The sequence below is a fragment of the Poromitra crassiceps genome, assembly GCF_964638095.1.
Source record: "Poromitra crassiceps genome assembly, chromosome: 11".
In the NCBI taxonomy this organism is placed as follows: domain Eukaryota; kingdom Metazoa; phylum Chordata; class Actinopteri; order Beryciformes; family Melamphaidae; genus Poromitra; species Poromitra crassiceps.
Window position 1 is genome coordinate 31,420,808 of NC_139643.1, and position 15,523 is coordinate 31,436,330.

The 15,523-nt window shown below is 44.2% G+C and overlaps 2 protein-coding genes across 2 annotated transcripts in view; one reads left to right on the forward strand and one right to left on the reverse strand.

The window, feature by feature from the left end:
- LOC310785400 (retinoic acid receptor beta-like) overlaps window positions 1–15,523 on the forward strand; it is a gene marked incomplete at its 5' end in the record, with an annotated part of 73,613 nt that overhangs the window by 22,699 nt on the left and 35,391 nt on the right. The window contains one exon of the mRNA XM_083646455.1: window positions 3,209–3,350. Coding sequence (XP_083502581.1) covers window positions 3,209–3,350 — 142 coding nt within the window. The remainder of the gene's footprint in view (window positions 1–3,208; window positions 3,351–15,523) is intronic.
- On the reverse strand, window positions 12,888–13,100 carry LOC310785402 (26S proteasome complex subunit SEM1; the record flags this gene model as incomplete). Its single annotated transcript, XM_083646457.1, has 1 exon — window positions 12,888–13,100. One exon carries the CDS (start codon window positions 13,098–13,100, stop codon window positions 12,888–12,890), a length of 213 nt encoding a protein of 70 aa, XP_083502583.1.

Sequence of the window (15,523 nt, forward strand, 5' to 3'; positions counted from 1 at the left end):
CACACACACACACGCACACACACACACAGAGCACAGCACCAACCGCCGCCCGCACACGGATTCCCAAGGCTAGCTGACCTCAGGCACGCTCTCAGGTTGGAATGGCGTAAGCACCACAGTAGCCTTGAGTTCTGCACCCAACCTGAACGCACTTATACACCGGCTGATGGCGGAGCGCGCCAGCCGCGCACACATCCATCACACCTCAGAGGTATAATGTCTAAGAACCCACTCGGCTTACATCAGCCAGGATAAAGGCCTCTATTAACAAAATGAATAATACCGAGCGAGGGGAGGTGACCTCGGGACCCGGTCACGTGCCGCCGAAGGCTGAGGCGCGATTGGCCGCTTCGGCTAGCAGCCGCGCTACCGAGGGGGGCGGTCCGGCGCTTGACGGATGCTCGAGGCCGAGGCGAGATGGGCTACAGAGTCAGCCGTTTCAGTTCTGTGATCTAATCTGTTAGCCATCACGCACCCTGCTCCGCTAATGAAAAGGCAAGGTCCCATCCGTCACAGGCGGCTATGGTAAATGGAATTTTAAACCCCCCCCCCCCCCCCCCCCTCTCGCTCTGAATGACGCTCCTCAGGCACGGAGGCAAACGCTCGCAAACACGCGCAGAGGGGATGGATGATGGACGATGATTGCGAAAGACCCCAGAGCAACAGCAAATTAATATCGAGAAAAGATCTGAGAAGACTCTCGCCTCCATCCCCACAAAACGCTTCTCCGCTTTCAGTCACTCTCAGATAGAAAATGTGGCGGGCGCTTGTCACAAACGCCTCCGCCTCTCCGTGCGAAGGCTTTCAAGGAGGATTCATTTTCTCGCTCAAGCAGGCAGGCCAGTGTCACGTCGTCACCGCGAGGTGTGCTTCAAGATTAAGTAGGCTTCTAACGGGTGCTTTCGAGGGGGTCATTTCTGGTTCCAATACTGTGGATACAATACTGTGCAGTGTACACACAGAGGTATTGAAGTAGTGATGACATTTCAAGCCCCCCTGACCTTTGCCCTCCTCATTTTGTGCTTGTAAATGCAGTGCTGCAGGAATGAGTCCTAGAACCAGGAAATGCGTTCCCTCGTCTTAAAGTCAACAGGTTTTTTTAATGGGTTTTTGCTTAGATGCCTGAAAGAAAAGGTTTGTGGTTAACAACACAACAGTTTATGGTACTTGAAGGTTTTGTTCAGCAAGATAATCTTCACAAATTAACACCACTTTTATTATTTTGTTGTTGTTGTGTGAAGCGTTTCTTGGCTATCGCGTTTTCTGATGATTGCATTTACACTTCGAAAATCAAAAACGTGGTGTTCATTTGTGAAGATTACCTTGCTGAACACAAAGATCTAAGTATCAAAAACCGCATAAAAGTATCACTAAACCACAGACCTTATTTCAGGGATCTAAACAGAACCCCGTTCAAAAATCCCATTGACTTTGAGACGAGGGAACCCGGCGCAATGCTAACTTCCAGGTTGACCTACAAAAATGCGTCATCCCTGCGGCACTCTATTGTAGTGATCTAGAAATTGCAGCTTATTTTACTGCACTCATTGTGAATCACCCTGCATAACAGCAGCAGCTTAACGTCTAAAATCTAAATGTCAGAGATCTTCCGCTGTCAATTCTTCCGCTGTCAAGAAGTTGCAACGTGTGAATGTGTAGCTACCTCTCTAGACACACTGCTCTGATTACAGTTAGTTAAGTGGCTCTGTTAACAATACAACATTGAATGAATCCAATTATGATCCTTCAGCGCTGTAGCGCTGAATTACAATGAAATGATTCTTTTGAATGAAAATAGATCAATAGAATCAAGTGGCTTTGGTGTATAAGGCTCAATGTCACCTTGTCAAATACAGACCTGGTATTCCCCATCGGCCATGGAACCAAAGCCTTCAGATATTCTTCTCCATACTACAGTAGCAGCTTCGTTCTTTGATACCCTGAGGTTCTTCACTGACTGTAGTGCTCCTGTAACCCACTGCTAAGCCTGTTTCTGAGCTTGAATCTAGCATTTGAAGATTCCACAGTGTTCCCAATAGGGACTTAGGGGGTCTCTCTCTCTCTCTCTCTCTCTCTCTCTCTCTCTCTCTCTCTCTCTCTCTCTCTCTCTCTCTCTCTCTCTCTCTCTCTCTCTCTCAGCCCTCTCTCAACAAAACATCTACCACATTGTTATACTGAATGTCGTGACATTATGATATCCAGCGGCAGGAGAGTTTCAATGTAGCAGTGCAAAATAGCCAGCTCCACAAGATTGCAGGCAAAGGTCGGCGGGAGGGCACTGTACAATGTTCAGCAGAAGACTAAAATGTGTCTTCCATTCTCTTCTGTTTCTCTTTTCATCATCCAACCCTCTCTAGGTGTGTTTCCATCCACCTGTTTTTATGCACATTTTGAAGTATTGCATTAGAAAAGTTTGATGGAAACTGCAAAATTAGAAAAAACGTTTCTCAATTTCGCAAAAAAGTTTTTACCCTTTGTTCTGCAGAGCTGCCAGCTTGTCCAGTCTGCTGCGATATGTTCTGCTGGTGGAAGCGACTGGCGCCGGGCCGGCCCAAGAAACGGCCCAAATCAATCCTGCTGCAGCAGATCATAAGTTGTTCTGGGGCCATATTACAGAAACGTCCCATGTTAAGTCCTAAGTTAGGATAGGACTAGTTTAAGATAGACTTTGGAAGTTAGGACGTTTCTGTAATATGGCCCCTGGATCCTAAAGTGTTGCACCCAAAGGCTCTGACTCGTCCCTAAAACGCCGTTTGCACGGCGACTCCCACAACATCTGTTTTGTGCGTCTCGTTTCTCAGATAAATGGCGACCGTCATACAATGGGCATTTCTCTTGTGAGATTGGCCGTAATATTTACTCATCAGTGCCAGAAAGAAAGAAGTAGGGCCACCAGCAGATTACATGACATAGTAATTACTACTTCTCTTATGGCAAGTAACCATTGCTCCCTCCATCTTGTTTTCAACCCCCCCAACACACACACACACACACACACACACACACACATACCTACGGTATGTAAACAGCTGTTTATGGAAACGCACCTAATTCGAATTTTAAGATTGTCGACTTTTCAAAAGTTCGCTTAGAAATTGCGCAAAACCTGAATGTAAAACCCAGCTAATGTGTCTTCCATTCTCTTCTGTTTCTCGTTTCATGATCTCGTTTCTCCCCCCCCCCCCCGTCTCTGTCTTCGTCTCCTCAGGGTTTTTTCCGCCGAAGCATCCAGAAGAACATGGTGTACACATGTCACCGGGACAAGAACTGCATTATCAACAAGGTGACAAGGAACCGCTGTCAGTACTGCCGCCTGCAGAAGTGCTTCGGAGTGGGAATGTCCAAAGAGTGTGAGTTTGGATCTGCATTTCTGTCATTAAATATTCTCTTGGAATTCAGTCTCCTACGATAGTCTAGATGCTGCAATTGTTTTGGCATGAAAAAATGAAGAACCTCTGCATCAGTTTCTTTCTTTCTTGTTTGGGTTTAAGATATACCACCTTTTGAGACACAAAAATCCAAAAACCTTCCCTCTCCAAAATCCATCCAGTGGTGTCCAGCAGTCTGATCTCCAAAAGAATTGTAAAATAGCAACGTTTTTGGACCAACGTTGCTTTGTTACAATTTCGGCTCCGAAATTGTTAAATGGTAACGTACGTTTATACAGGGGTGGGCGAGGTTTCCGGAGATTTTCGGTTTTCTAACCTCTCCCAGACCCTAACGCTAAACGTAAACCTCTCCCCAGACTCTAAACCTAACCTCTCCCCAGACCCTAACCTTAAACCTAAAATCTCCGGAAACCACGCCCGCCCCTGTATGAACTTACGTTACCATTTTACAATTTTGGAGCCGAAATTGTAACATAGCAACGTTGGTCCAAAAACGTTGCCATTTTACAATTGTCTGTGAGACTGTGTTGGTCTGAGACATCACTTATGACGAACGGATGAATAAACAAATTAAAGGACATGAATTAGAACATTCAAATCTCCCACCCACAATATGTTGTTGATCCCTATGATACCAGACACCGTGGACTTAGGAGAGTCTCTTGGTGCTGTCAAGGCGCTCATGTTGCCTCTGCTCCATTGTTATCCGTAGGAACCGTTTGCATTTCACAGGTTATTGGCGCCCTTTGATTGCATCAGCACTTATGTCTCAGGTCGGCTTCATGCTCCATTAACCCCTGAGGGGGGGAGGACCATTCCTTTTCCTTATGCTGTTTTACACCTCAGCAGTGGACTCATGGACAAGATGATGTCTTGATATCCTTGGGCTAACCCCCCCCATGCCGACCCCCGTCCCCCCCAGTGGGCCCCTGATGAGACGGGACAATTCACTTTCCTGTATTCATGGGTGGAGGTGATGAGGTTGTGTGTCTCTCTCTCTCTCTCTGTCTCTCTCTCTCTCTCTCTGTCTCTCTCTCTCTCTCTGTCTCTGTAAAGGCTATATAGAGCCTTTGCAGTTGCGTCACGAATCTCCTAGCAACCAGCTGACGCCATCATGGAAGTTCATTGAAGAATAGAGACTGTAATGCGTCCATTTCAGCCTCTTTACTAATAAGTTATTAGAACGAATGGGTTGCCAATTCGGCTGGCTGGAATGAGATTTTCATGTCAAGGGCTGTCAGGTGCATGTTCACCCAAATAATTGTTTATTTAGTCTATTCCCATGCAACTGATGATTGGCTGTTAATTCTGAAAGAGAGCATGGAAAAGTGAAATGTGTTCTTAGAGGTTATTATAGCCTACCCTCTAATCAAGAGAACATGCTCTGAATTTCCACAGAGAAGGAAACAAACAGCAGGGCTGTGTGACACAGTCTGTCCTGGCTGTCTATCAGCTAATCTGATCTCACCATGTAGGGGAAACATAGCGCCTCCTACTGGATGTGCTCTTTGTTCAGACTGAGTCTTGCTCTATTTTAAATGACCATTTAAACTGTGGCGTGACATTTGTCTGAACGAAGTAGGAAGCCTGAAAGTGTGTCTCACCTGTGTGAGAGTTGGTAGCCCTGGTGGTATAACAATGCATTGTCTTTATTCGTGCTTTGCCTGTTCTCCAATCAACAGTTTTATATCAGCCAAGGTTGTTCTTTTCAGGAAGAAAAGGGCTTATTTTAGTCCTCTCCAGAGTGTAGATCCATCCTGGCTTCACATTACAGCCTGTTGTTTTCTTAGTCAAACACCAGCCAGTCACGACCTGCTTGGCGCTGCTCATTAAATGTTTGTAGCGGTCACCTCTCACTGAGCACTTCAGAAATCCTAACCTGCCAAAGCAGCAGGTGGATGTCTGATTGACAGGTGTTCATTTCAAGCCCTGGTTACAGTGTGCATAGAGAGGCTGCGTGTGTTACACCTGGTTACAGCATGCATAGAGAGGCTGTGTGTTGTTGTGGTTGTTACAGTGTACATAGCCGCGACACGCAACTCTAAATGGATTCTCCTTTAGAGTTGCGCACGGCTTGCCCTTCTCCGTGGAAGTCAGACCCAAAACAAGCTCGTACGGGCTTCAAACATGCACGAATCACAAAGACAAAAGTACTCACACGTAGCCACGGGTGTCTTCCCTCATTACAGTTACAGTGTGCATAGAGATGCTGTGTATGTTGTTGTGGTTGTTACAGTGTGCTTAGAGATGCTGTGTATCTTGTTGTGGTTGTTACAGTGTGCTTAGAGATGCTGTGTATGTTGTTGTGGTTGTTACAGTGTGCTTAGATAGGCTGTGTATGTTGTTGTGGCTGTTACATGATTATGGGAGCACAGTGTGACAGTCAGAAGATAGAGGAAAGATCTGCTTGTGGACGCACGGGGAGACTCGTGCTATCATGTGCCTTGGAGATAACTAAGCCAACACAAAGGACGGATTGTTTTGTGTGTGTGTGTGTGTGTGTGTGTGTGTGTGTGTGTGTGTGTGTGAGAGAGAGAGCACGTGCGTGCATTCATGCGTGTGTGTGTGTGTGTGTGTGTGTGTGTGCGCGCGCACGCACGCGTGTGTGTGTGCGTGCTGCACCAGCAGGTGTGTGCCTGAATGCATTGTTACACAAGTTATCTCTCTGTATCTTCTCAGTGGTGAGCGATCATGAGGCTCATAACATCAGGGGTACTGATATCATGCAAAATGAAGCTGGTGAAACCGCACAGGAGGTGTGCTTAGGGACGGTTTAGCTGATCGTGTGTGTGTGTGTGTGTGTGTGTGTGTGTGTGTGGTCTTGTTCCATGGATCTCGGCCAGTAAGTGAAGTCATGAGAATCGGTAACACTTTATTTGTATAGTCCGACTCCGCCTACAGAGAGTCGACAGAGTATTTGCAACATTTCAACAGCTAATTATGGTGGTTGACATTAGTTAAATTGTAACTGTTTGGGTCTGTAGATGTTTTAAAAGCTTATTCATTGAGAGATTCAACAAACACATTCTGTTTGCTTCCCATGCCACACACCTGCACCTAGTGTAATTATATGAAGGGATGTTCATGAATTGTCATATATATTCTATAGCAGTGATTTCCAACCTGTGGTCCGCGGCCCCCTGGTGGGCCGCGAAGGTATTGCAAGTGGGCCGCCAAATCATTTCCAAAAAAGTATGATTTTTGAGAAGAAAAAAAAATCCAAAAAAAAAAAAATTTCAATTTTTTTTTTGAAAGATTTTGAAAAATCATACTTGAAAAAGTATGATTTTTGTTTCTTTGATGTTATTGCTTTTGCTTGAATTGAAGTTTCATCTTTACATCATCTTTATATTGGGTTTGTGTTTATTTGTAACCCTATCGATTTAATGGGCTTTCTTCTGATATTTGGATTTTGTTTGGATCTGATATTGGATGTCAAATTGTTATGAGAATGCATTTTTCCATTGTTGAAGGATACCGTTATTTATTAATCATTTGTTAATTAGCCTGTTACAGACAGCCCCTTGCTTGTCATTTCTGACATCTGTGTGGTGCTGATGGACAGCTCCTTGAATGATTGGTGTGTGTGTGTGTGTGTGTGTGTGTGTGTGTGTGTGTGTGTGTGTGTGTGTGTCTGTGTGTGTGTGTGTGTGCGTGTGTGTGTGTGTGTGTGTATGTGTGTGTGTGTGTGGACAGCTCCTTGAAAACTGTAATACTGAAGGTGTTGCAACATGTTACAGGTGCTGTGTTAGTGACTGTGGAGCTTCCAACATGTTTCTCCTGTATTCAGTTCAGTCCTTTATGTTCAATTTTCAATAAAAAAAGTGCTCTGAGAACGCATTATATGGCCTTTGTATTTATGGGGTCGGCGGTGGGCCGCGAACATTTTTGAGACATAAAAGTGGGCCCTGAGTTGGAAAAGGTTGGGAACCACTGTTCTATAGATAATCTGTTGAACATCTGTTAAACAGTTGAATTGTTGAATGTTAACTAATTAGCTGTTGAAATGTTACAAATACTGTAGATTCTCTGTAGGCGGGCTACATAAAGTACTACTCTACTCCTCTTTATACTGCCCCCCTGTGGGTCAAGTTTAAGCAGGCTAGCATTCAAAAGCTCCAGGTTGCTTATAATGACTGCCTGAGGATCCTTCTTAGGAAGCCAAGGTGTTGCAGCGCCAGTGAAATGTTTTGTGGAGCAGGAGTGAGCACCTTTCATGCCCTACTGAGAAACCTGATGTATACGTTTATCTGTCGTCTGAATATGTCTCAGAATATGCTGATTATGTTGCTGTCTCAACCCAATCTCAGTGACACGAGATACATGTCTTCCATCTGGAAACACTGGTACAGTGCCTTATTGTAGAATTGTTGAGTTGAGCTCTTATTGTGTTGTTTACCTGTTTTATATGTATTGTGTGTGTTTTTATTGGACCTTGTGTCTGACAAACAAAGTGATGATGATGATGATAAAGTTACCTGAGAATCATATGGAGCAAAGAAAAGAGTTTGACCAATATGGAGTTTGACCGATATGGGTTTTTGAAGGCCGATACCAATGCTGGGTTTTTTGTATTGAGGCTTATATATGAAATCTGACCATTGTCATGCTTATCATGAGCCATCATGATAAGAGTAGGCACAATAATGTTAATTCCACTACAGGAGAGACTTGATGTTGTCTGAAATTTGGTTGGGGCGAATTTACCCATGTATCAGTATCGGCATCAGCAATCGGCCAAAAGAGTTAGAAATGATATTCAATATCGGGGAAAAAAATCGGCACATACACACACACACACAAACAAACACACACACACACACACACACACACACACACCCCTGCAGACCGCAGCAGACATCCCTGTCCACAGTGATTAACTCTGGGCCGTTTTGCTCTGGTTGGGAAGCTTCCCACTCTGGCTGTGAGTTAAGTGTGTACCGCCATCGTTCCCCCCCTCCTGCTGCAAGGTCATATTTTCACAATGCAGGTGTCCCATCTGACAGCCGCCCCCCCCCCTTCCCCCTTCCCCCTCCCCCCTCCCCCCACCAGGACCCATTACGCTGAAGAGAATTATCGCTGTTGCCCGATACCCACCTGGATAGCGTTAGGCGCTGCCACGTTAAGTGCCGTGGAACGCAGCCCGGGCTGTTGCCACGTGGCTCCAGATAGATGCCGTTTATTTACCGCTGCATCTGTTTGCTCGCCGAGACGGCAGCGAGCCGGCGACACACAGATGGCGCGGGCGGTGAGTCCTCCTGAAAAACGCCCGGCGCCATTGGCAGCTTATACATGACGAGGGCCAGAGGCAGCAGCCGTGAGGAGAGAAACAGAGCGCGCGACAAAAGAGTCGATGGCGGGACATTGCTCATTGGCTAAATGAGGAGTCGCCGAGTGTTAAAGGGCGCTTGTTGTGATCCCCGCTCTGCAGAGCCTTCCTCCCTGGGCTGGACGCTCTGCAGAGCACTTCAGCATCGCTCCCTCCAGGCCACAGGAGCCGCCTGGGTGAACTGCTGTCATGCAGGGAATGCACTGGCCCCAGCTACAGCACAAGCCAGAGGTTTCAGCTGGGAGTTTGACATCGACATTGTGCAATCTTAGATGACGGACCAAAATTTTATGAAATCTAATCCCAGGGACCCATATTGGAGGATTCATGTTGACAAGGAAGTATCCTTGTTTCCTTGTTCGCAAGATATCTCAAAAAGCTGTGAATGGACTTGGCTGGACAGATAGTTCTTGGCCCACGAATCTGTTCATTCGATTTGGGTGGCGATTTTAGATTTATTTATTTTCTTCTTTTTTGCCGTAGCAATTATGTTGCAATCAAGTCCTGATTGAGAAAGTCAGACATCTGGGACTTCCAAGTCGGTTGCTAAACAGTTTGCTAAACAGCATTGTTTGTTTGGCGTTATTTGTTTAGAAATAGGGGTGGAATTTCTGGAATATAATGGAATTTGGAGAGGTGTACCGGTATGTATGTATTCCAGACAGGGAAAGTTGAGGAATTTGATCAATTCTCCGGGGAAATCGTGACATTTTACAGATGGGGTCACTTTCCAGGAATAGAGCAGAAGGTATTTTCCAATTTATTTCCCACGTTCTTTCCGTTCACTGATGGTTTTCAGGCCAAATGGAGTGGACACAAGACTGCTCGCCCCTTTAGCAAAAACAACAGGAACAAACCGGGAAGGAACCGCATTTATGTAGATCCGGGAAAGCGCTCCGGAGTTAGTTCTGGATAAGTCGTGGAATTTTGACACGCAACGCTGCGCATGGACGCACGCCCACCCACCGGCTGGGAGAACAGAACAGAAACATGTGTGGGTATATTTCATTTGGAAGTCGGGAGTAGTTATCTCAGCCACTACATTATGATGAGATAGAGTCCCTGCTCGGGATGGATTCCCTCCGCCCCTTTCGCGGGTATTAAAAACCCATCTATTTCCATGGCCTCTTGTCCGATGCATCATTTGGATGTATCTGCTCATGCTAGCAGTAATTTGCTTGGAGTGCAGGGTAATTGATTGCCCTGGGGGGTGGGGGGTGGGAGTAGGGCTGGACGGGGGGGGACAGTCACCATGTTCCTCTCTTCCTAAATCACATCTCCTGGCTCGCCGGCCTCCGGAAAGACCGCAACCCCCTTTGCCAGACACAGTTTGTCACCGCGCTGTGACAAATGACACACACACACACATACGCACGAACAGATTGCGGACCATCCCCCTTCTAAAATATTATGCGTACCACCCCCCCCTTACCGTGAAGTGGTGTTTGTGTGTTTGTGTGTGTCTACAGTGAGAGGATCACACGCTGCCTGGCTTAGCCCGGACTCCATCACCATGGCTGCTCTCTCACAGTGGAGCTGGACTTTTCTCTGTCTCAGTTCACTCTGCACCTCAAAGTGTCCCAATAGCCTGTATGCACGCAACACTTTTGTATTTGACAGGCCAGGCACCCCCCCACTTACGGTCCTATAGTAACGCTGGTCATATCGTAGCTAAAAAAAAATCACACCGATAAACGCCTAAGCGGTGCAGACGTCATCAGCCAATCAGTGTCTGTCATAAATCACTGATGACATCACAATTGCTTAAGTGACAGTATATGACAGCACTGATTATGTCACAATGTCTATGACATCATCAGTGGGACATCATCTGTTGGTATGACATCATCAGCCACCACTGGCGCCCACTTGATGTGGGGCATGACATCATCAGTGGGTATGACATCATCAGTCGGGGGTGTTTGCATGCTCAGTGAATGGATTGTGTTTGTTTGGCTGAGGCATGACATCAGTCATATCCACAGGACAGGCATACACATACATACATACAGACGGTGCTTGGCCACCAATCCACAATTGTGGGGCTGGGGCCCACAGGACAGATGGTCCGTGCCATAACGGAAGGATGGGGGGGGGGGACATTATTTTTTGTCTATTTTATTCCAATTTGTCGAGGGTTAATTACGTTATGTCATCATGAGCTCTAAAATCTTGAAGATCATCAACTTCAGATCAGATCTCCGAAATGACACTTTAAGACGTTTTGAGCTCATAGCATAACGCAATTAACCGTCAAAACACAGAATGCAGCTCAAAGTGCTAGTAGTGTAGTGTATGTAGTTTAGGCCTTTTTTTTTTAGCTGTGACCAGTCACTGTCTAGCTCTATAAGTCACTCTGTTGGTTGGTAGGTAGGTCGGTCGGTCGGTCCACAAAATCAATGTCCATCGATGTCACACTCTGATTGACATCACAACTTCAGTAGGGGTTTTGGGGCGGTGGGGGGGACACATTTCTCAATGGAGTGGATGACATCACAATGGAGTGGATGGTGTCACCACAAAAAGGGCATTTCATAAATTTGCATATCTGGTCACAGCTAAATTGCGAATTTGCGCTTGTTTAGTTACGATATGAGCAACCACTAAGTGGGGCGGCTGGCTTGGGCTAAACACGGAAGTGTTGCGTGCATAGAGCCAATTCAGATGTTTTCCGCCCTCACATTTGACACAGATCTGATGTTTTCCAATCAAGTGTGACTGTGAACAGCAAAAAGCTGCAGTCTTTTCAGTTCTGATTTGAGCCACATAGAAATGTGCTACATCTGATCCTGTGGCAGGTGACCTACATGTGACTTGTATTTGACTTGCATGTTCAGATTGTAATTGGTCACCGTTGCCATGACAATAAGTAAATCTTACATCATTCACCTGAGACTGAGTTGCTATCATTTAAACACTATGGCAGCTTTGCTGAGCCAGCATTAGCATCGAGGACAAGACAACAATGGGAAAAAAAGACAAATAGCGACTTGATTGGTTCTTAGGAGACACCTCAATTCAGTCAAAACTGCTGGCACACACTGTAACTGAGACTTGATGCGTTTTCTTATTGTTACTCTATGCACACGTCTTTCAACGTTGCTGTTCATTGCAGTTCTTTAATAACAATCAGATATGTTTCATCTAAGGTTCCGTTCGCACCAACTTAGATGGCAAAGTTAGATGGCAACGTTTTCTCTGGTGTTTCCACTGGTTTCCACTTTTACTTAATCCTAAGGAGGGTTTGATCCACAAGTGATGAGATGTATAGTTTTTGAGATATTAACATTGGTTTTAACCCTATAGAGAGCATTGCATAGGATAGGCTAAAAATATTTCCACCTTTCACAAAAGTGTCTTTTGAACAGAAAATGATATACATTCTGATTTCTGTTGAATTTAATAAATGAATGTATTTAAAACAGTTGTTAAAAATACAAATTACATAAAAATCCATACATAGTTTTAAAATTCTCGAGGAATAAAACACAATAAAGTTCATGACTTGTTTCCATTGTGGTCCTAAAAAGAAATTGCCCACACCATGCTGGGCAGCCAATACAGTTCTAAGTTTTTCTCTAATTTGAACATAAAATGGTGAAAAAGGTCTTTCTGAGAGAATAGTTTTTTCATAATTTTATAGGTTTTCTGTTCATTTGAAAGATTTACTAAAAGTAAGTATAACATGATTTATACTATCTGAAAGTACACATTATCCTTTCTAACATGATGATGTATAAACTTTTATTGTATGATATTGTCTGAGGACACAGCAATATTTCTTACAAACAAGCGCATATTCGCTATATGCCAGGTGTTACTGATGGCATCGTCATCTGTCATCTGGCTGCCTGGCAAAAATATTGCAGGCCACTGATGACGTCATTGTCCTCAGGGTTGTGTGAGTCACTCGAGCAATTGTGATGTCATTGATGTCATCAGTGAGTAATGTCATCAGTGAGTGATGTCTTTAGTGATGTCACTCAAGCATGTTGAGGGTTCTCAGGCAGTTCCCTTCCTTCAGACAGAGCCAGATGTACGCCGGCAGCCAGCTAGCTGCCTGGCAAAAAAATGAACGTCAATCTCTGTCTGCCATGTGTGGTCGGCCAATAATAGTCAAACGAACGTCCATCATCCAACATTGAATAATGAAAAGGCACCATCAGTTGCTATGACGTCTCCATTTTGTAACCGTGTTTTTCCAGCTCCGCTCTGAGTTGATTTGAGAAATCATCCTCTACATTGTCATCATCCCAGTTGTCTTCCCACACATGGGCATCCTCATCTTCATCCAGGCCCTTCCAGTCCTCGGCTGGGAATTCCTCAAACTCATCGTCCTCCTCCAGTAACCCCAGGTCCACTGTCTGTTTCCTGTCTGACATGCTGCTGCTGGCTTGGCTGTGTTCTGGCACAGGGGCATGGCTTAAGAAAGGTCAATCAGTGATGTCACTTGGGCAATTGTGATGTCATCAGTGATGTCACTCGAGCATTTGTAATGTAATCAGTGATGTCACTCAAGCAATTGTGATGTCATCAGTAAAAAAAAATCGAAAATTGATTCCCTCCCCCCACGTTGTTGTTGTTGTTGGGTTTTTTTTGCGGCAACTGAAATGTTTTATGATCACTCATGATTCAGTAGGTCACAGGTTGGCTTGGTTCCAGCCTTAAAACTTGTTATATAAGGATTTTTCGAAATGTCTAGTAGTGATCAAGTTTGGTTTGCTCTGAACAAGCGTAGTTTGCTAACAAACTATTAGTATTTAGTGATCCTAAAACACACCCGGCTCAGATGTAAATGTTTTGTTTCTCTGTACGAGAGATCTCTCAGCTTATCAATCACTAGTTCACCCTCTGCTTTATCGGCTGCTGCCTTCAGGCTTTGCAGCGTTTCTTTATCAAGCAGCTGATAGAGGAGTCCACCGGCTCTGTCCTGTGTTATTCAGAGCCCTCCCACTGCCCCCACACTCACATTATAAAGCCGTATGACACACCAGCCAAGGGTCAACTCATTTCTCCTTTCACCACTTTGACATCTTTTCAGATTGTTGTTGCCAGGCATGCAGCGTGGAATCCCATTCAAATTGTTTGCACCACTCAGAAAACATTCCATTCCTACTGAGCAGTGCTCATAAATGCTTTTTTCTCTATTTCACTAGTTAACAACTGCATCCCATTATAGGGCTGGGCAATATTATATTGATATCATAATATGAGACTAGATATCGTCTTAGATTTTGGAATGGTAATATCGTAATATAGATTTTGGATGGTAATATCGTGATATGGGATAAGTGTTGTCTTTTCCTGGTTTTGAAGGCTGCACCACAGTAGAGTGATGTAATTTTCTGAAATGTAATACCATACTTTTCTAGCTGTCTAGCTGTTCTATTATTTGCCTTTACAAACTTAGTCATTATATCCACATTACTGATGATTATTAATTTCATTGTGTAAATATTTTGTGAAAGCTCAGCACCAAAAGTCATCCATATAATCACAATATCAATAGAGGTATTTTGGTAATAATGATAATTTGATTTTGTTCATATCGCCCAGCCCTATCTTGTTAGTGCTTGTGACATCTCACTTGTGGCTTTGACATACAACTGAACACTTAGCCCACTTTGTAGAAAATAGCGAGATATATATAGTGTGTCTCCATTCAGCTAAATAAACAGAGATATGATTTTTGGTCCATATCGCCCCAGCACTACTAAGATATTAATTAACTCCATCACCTTTACTAAATATACAGTAGCTGATGTAGTGGAAGGTCTCTCCACACATCCGTTCAGAGACAAGTACTCACATGCGATGCACACACAGGTCAGGGATCTAGGTCAAAATACTATATGGAGTGATTAACGTCAGCACACGCCCCCCTGCTGCCCTTCGACAGCAACTAATCAGCATAAGGGCACCGCAGACCAAAACACCCAGTGTAATTCTCTGACATAGATAACCCTCTTGACCCTCCATTCATGGGGATTTGCCTGCATTTGGAGGTTTAATGCGAGTAGCTGGAGCATGGGACGTGGAGAGAGGATATTAACAGCAATGCAGACAAAATAAACTTGTATTTGTACAGCATTTGGCCTCGCTGGTTCACACTACTACACTAGACCAGGCTGTGTGCCTATTCTGTTCAGCCAGGAAAAGTGCAAATAGGATGTATTGACACTGGCCTTTATATATATATATATATTGTGTCAAATACTATGTCAAACATCACAGTATTTCCTCACGTTTCGCACCTATTTAAATTATTTTTATTGTTATTTTCTTCCTTTTTTATCTAACTTGTGCCCCTGTGATGTTGTTGCTTTTATTAATCTCCAGTATTTCAGACAAATTATTAGTTATAGGTAATCAGAGTCTTTTAACTGGTGGGTTACGCAACGCATCACATGTGATTTTTGATCACGCATTCCAAAGAAAGCAGTGATGTGCGTGCGTTACTAAAATAGGTCAAACTTATTGAGCTAGGCACAAGCTTTAAAAAGCAGAATGACCTAATGTCTCTGTTTTGGCCTATTCATATTACAAGATGAAAACTAAGTAGACCTATGTTATAAACTATTAACCAGGGAACCGCACTGGGAACCCAGAGCGGATTAAAAGACATTTAGTGTATATAATCAAATCAATTATGTAACACATCATCATGACATTCCAAGCATAAATAAGACCAGCACATTAACAAAATACACAATAAGCGTGTGTGTGTTGGGAAGGTTCCCGGTTTAGAGAATGTATTTGATATAAAGCTAAAAATAGTCAGCAGTGTGGAAGCAGGAGGACAATC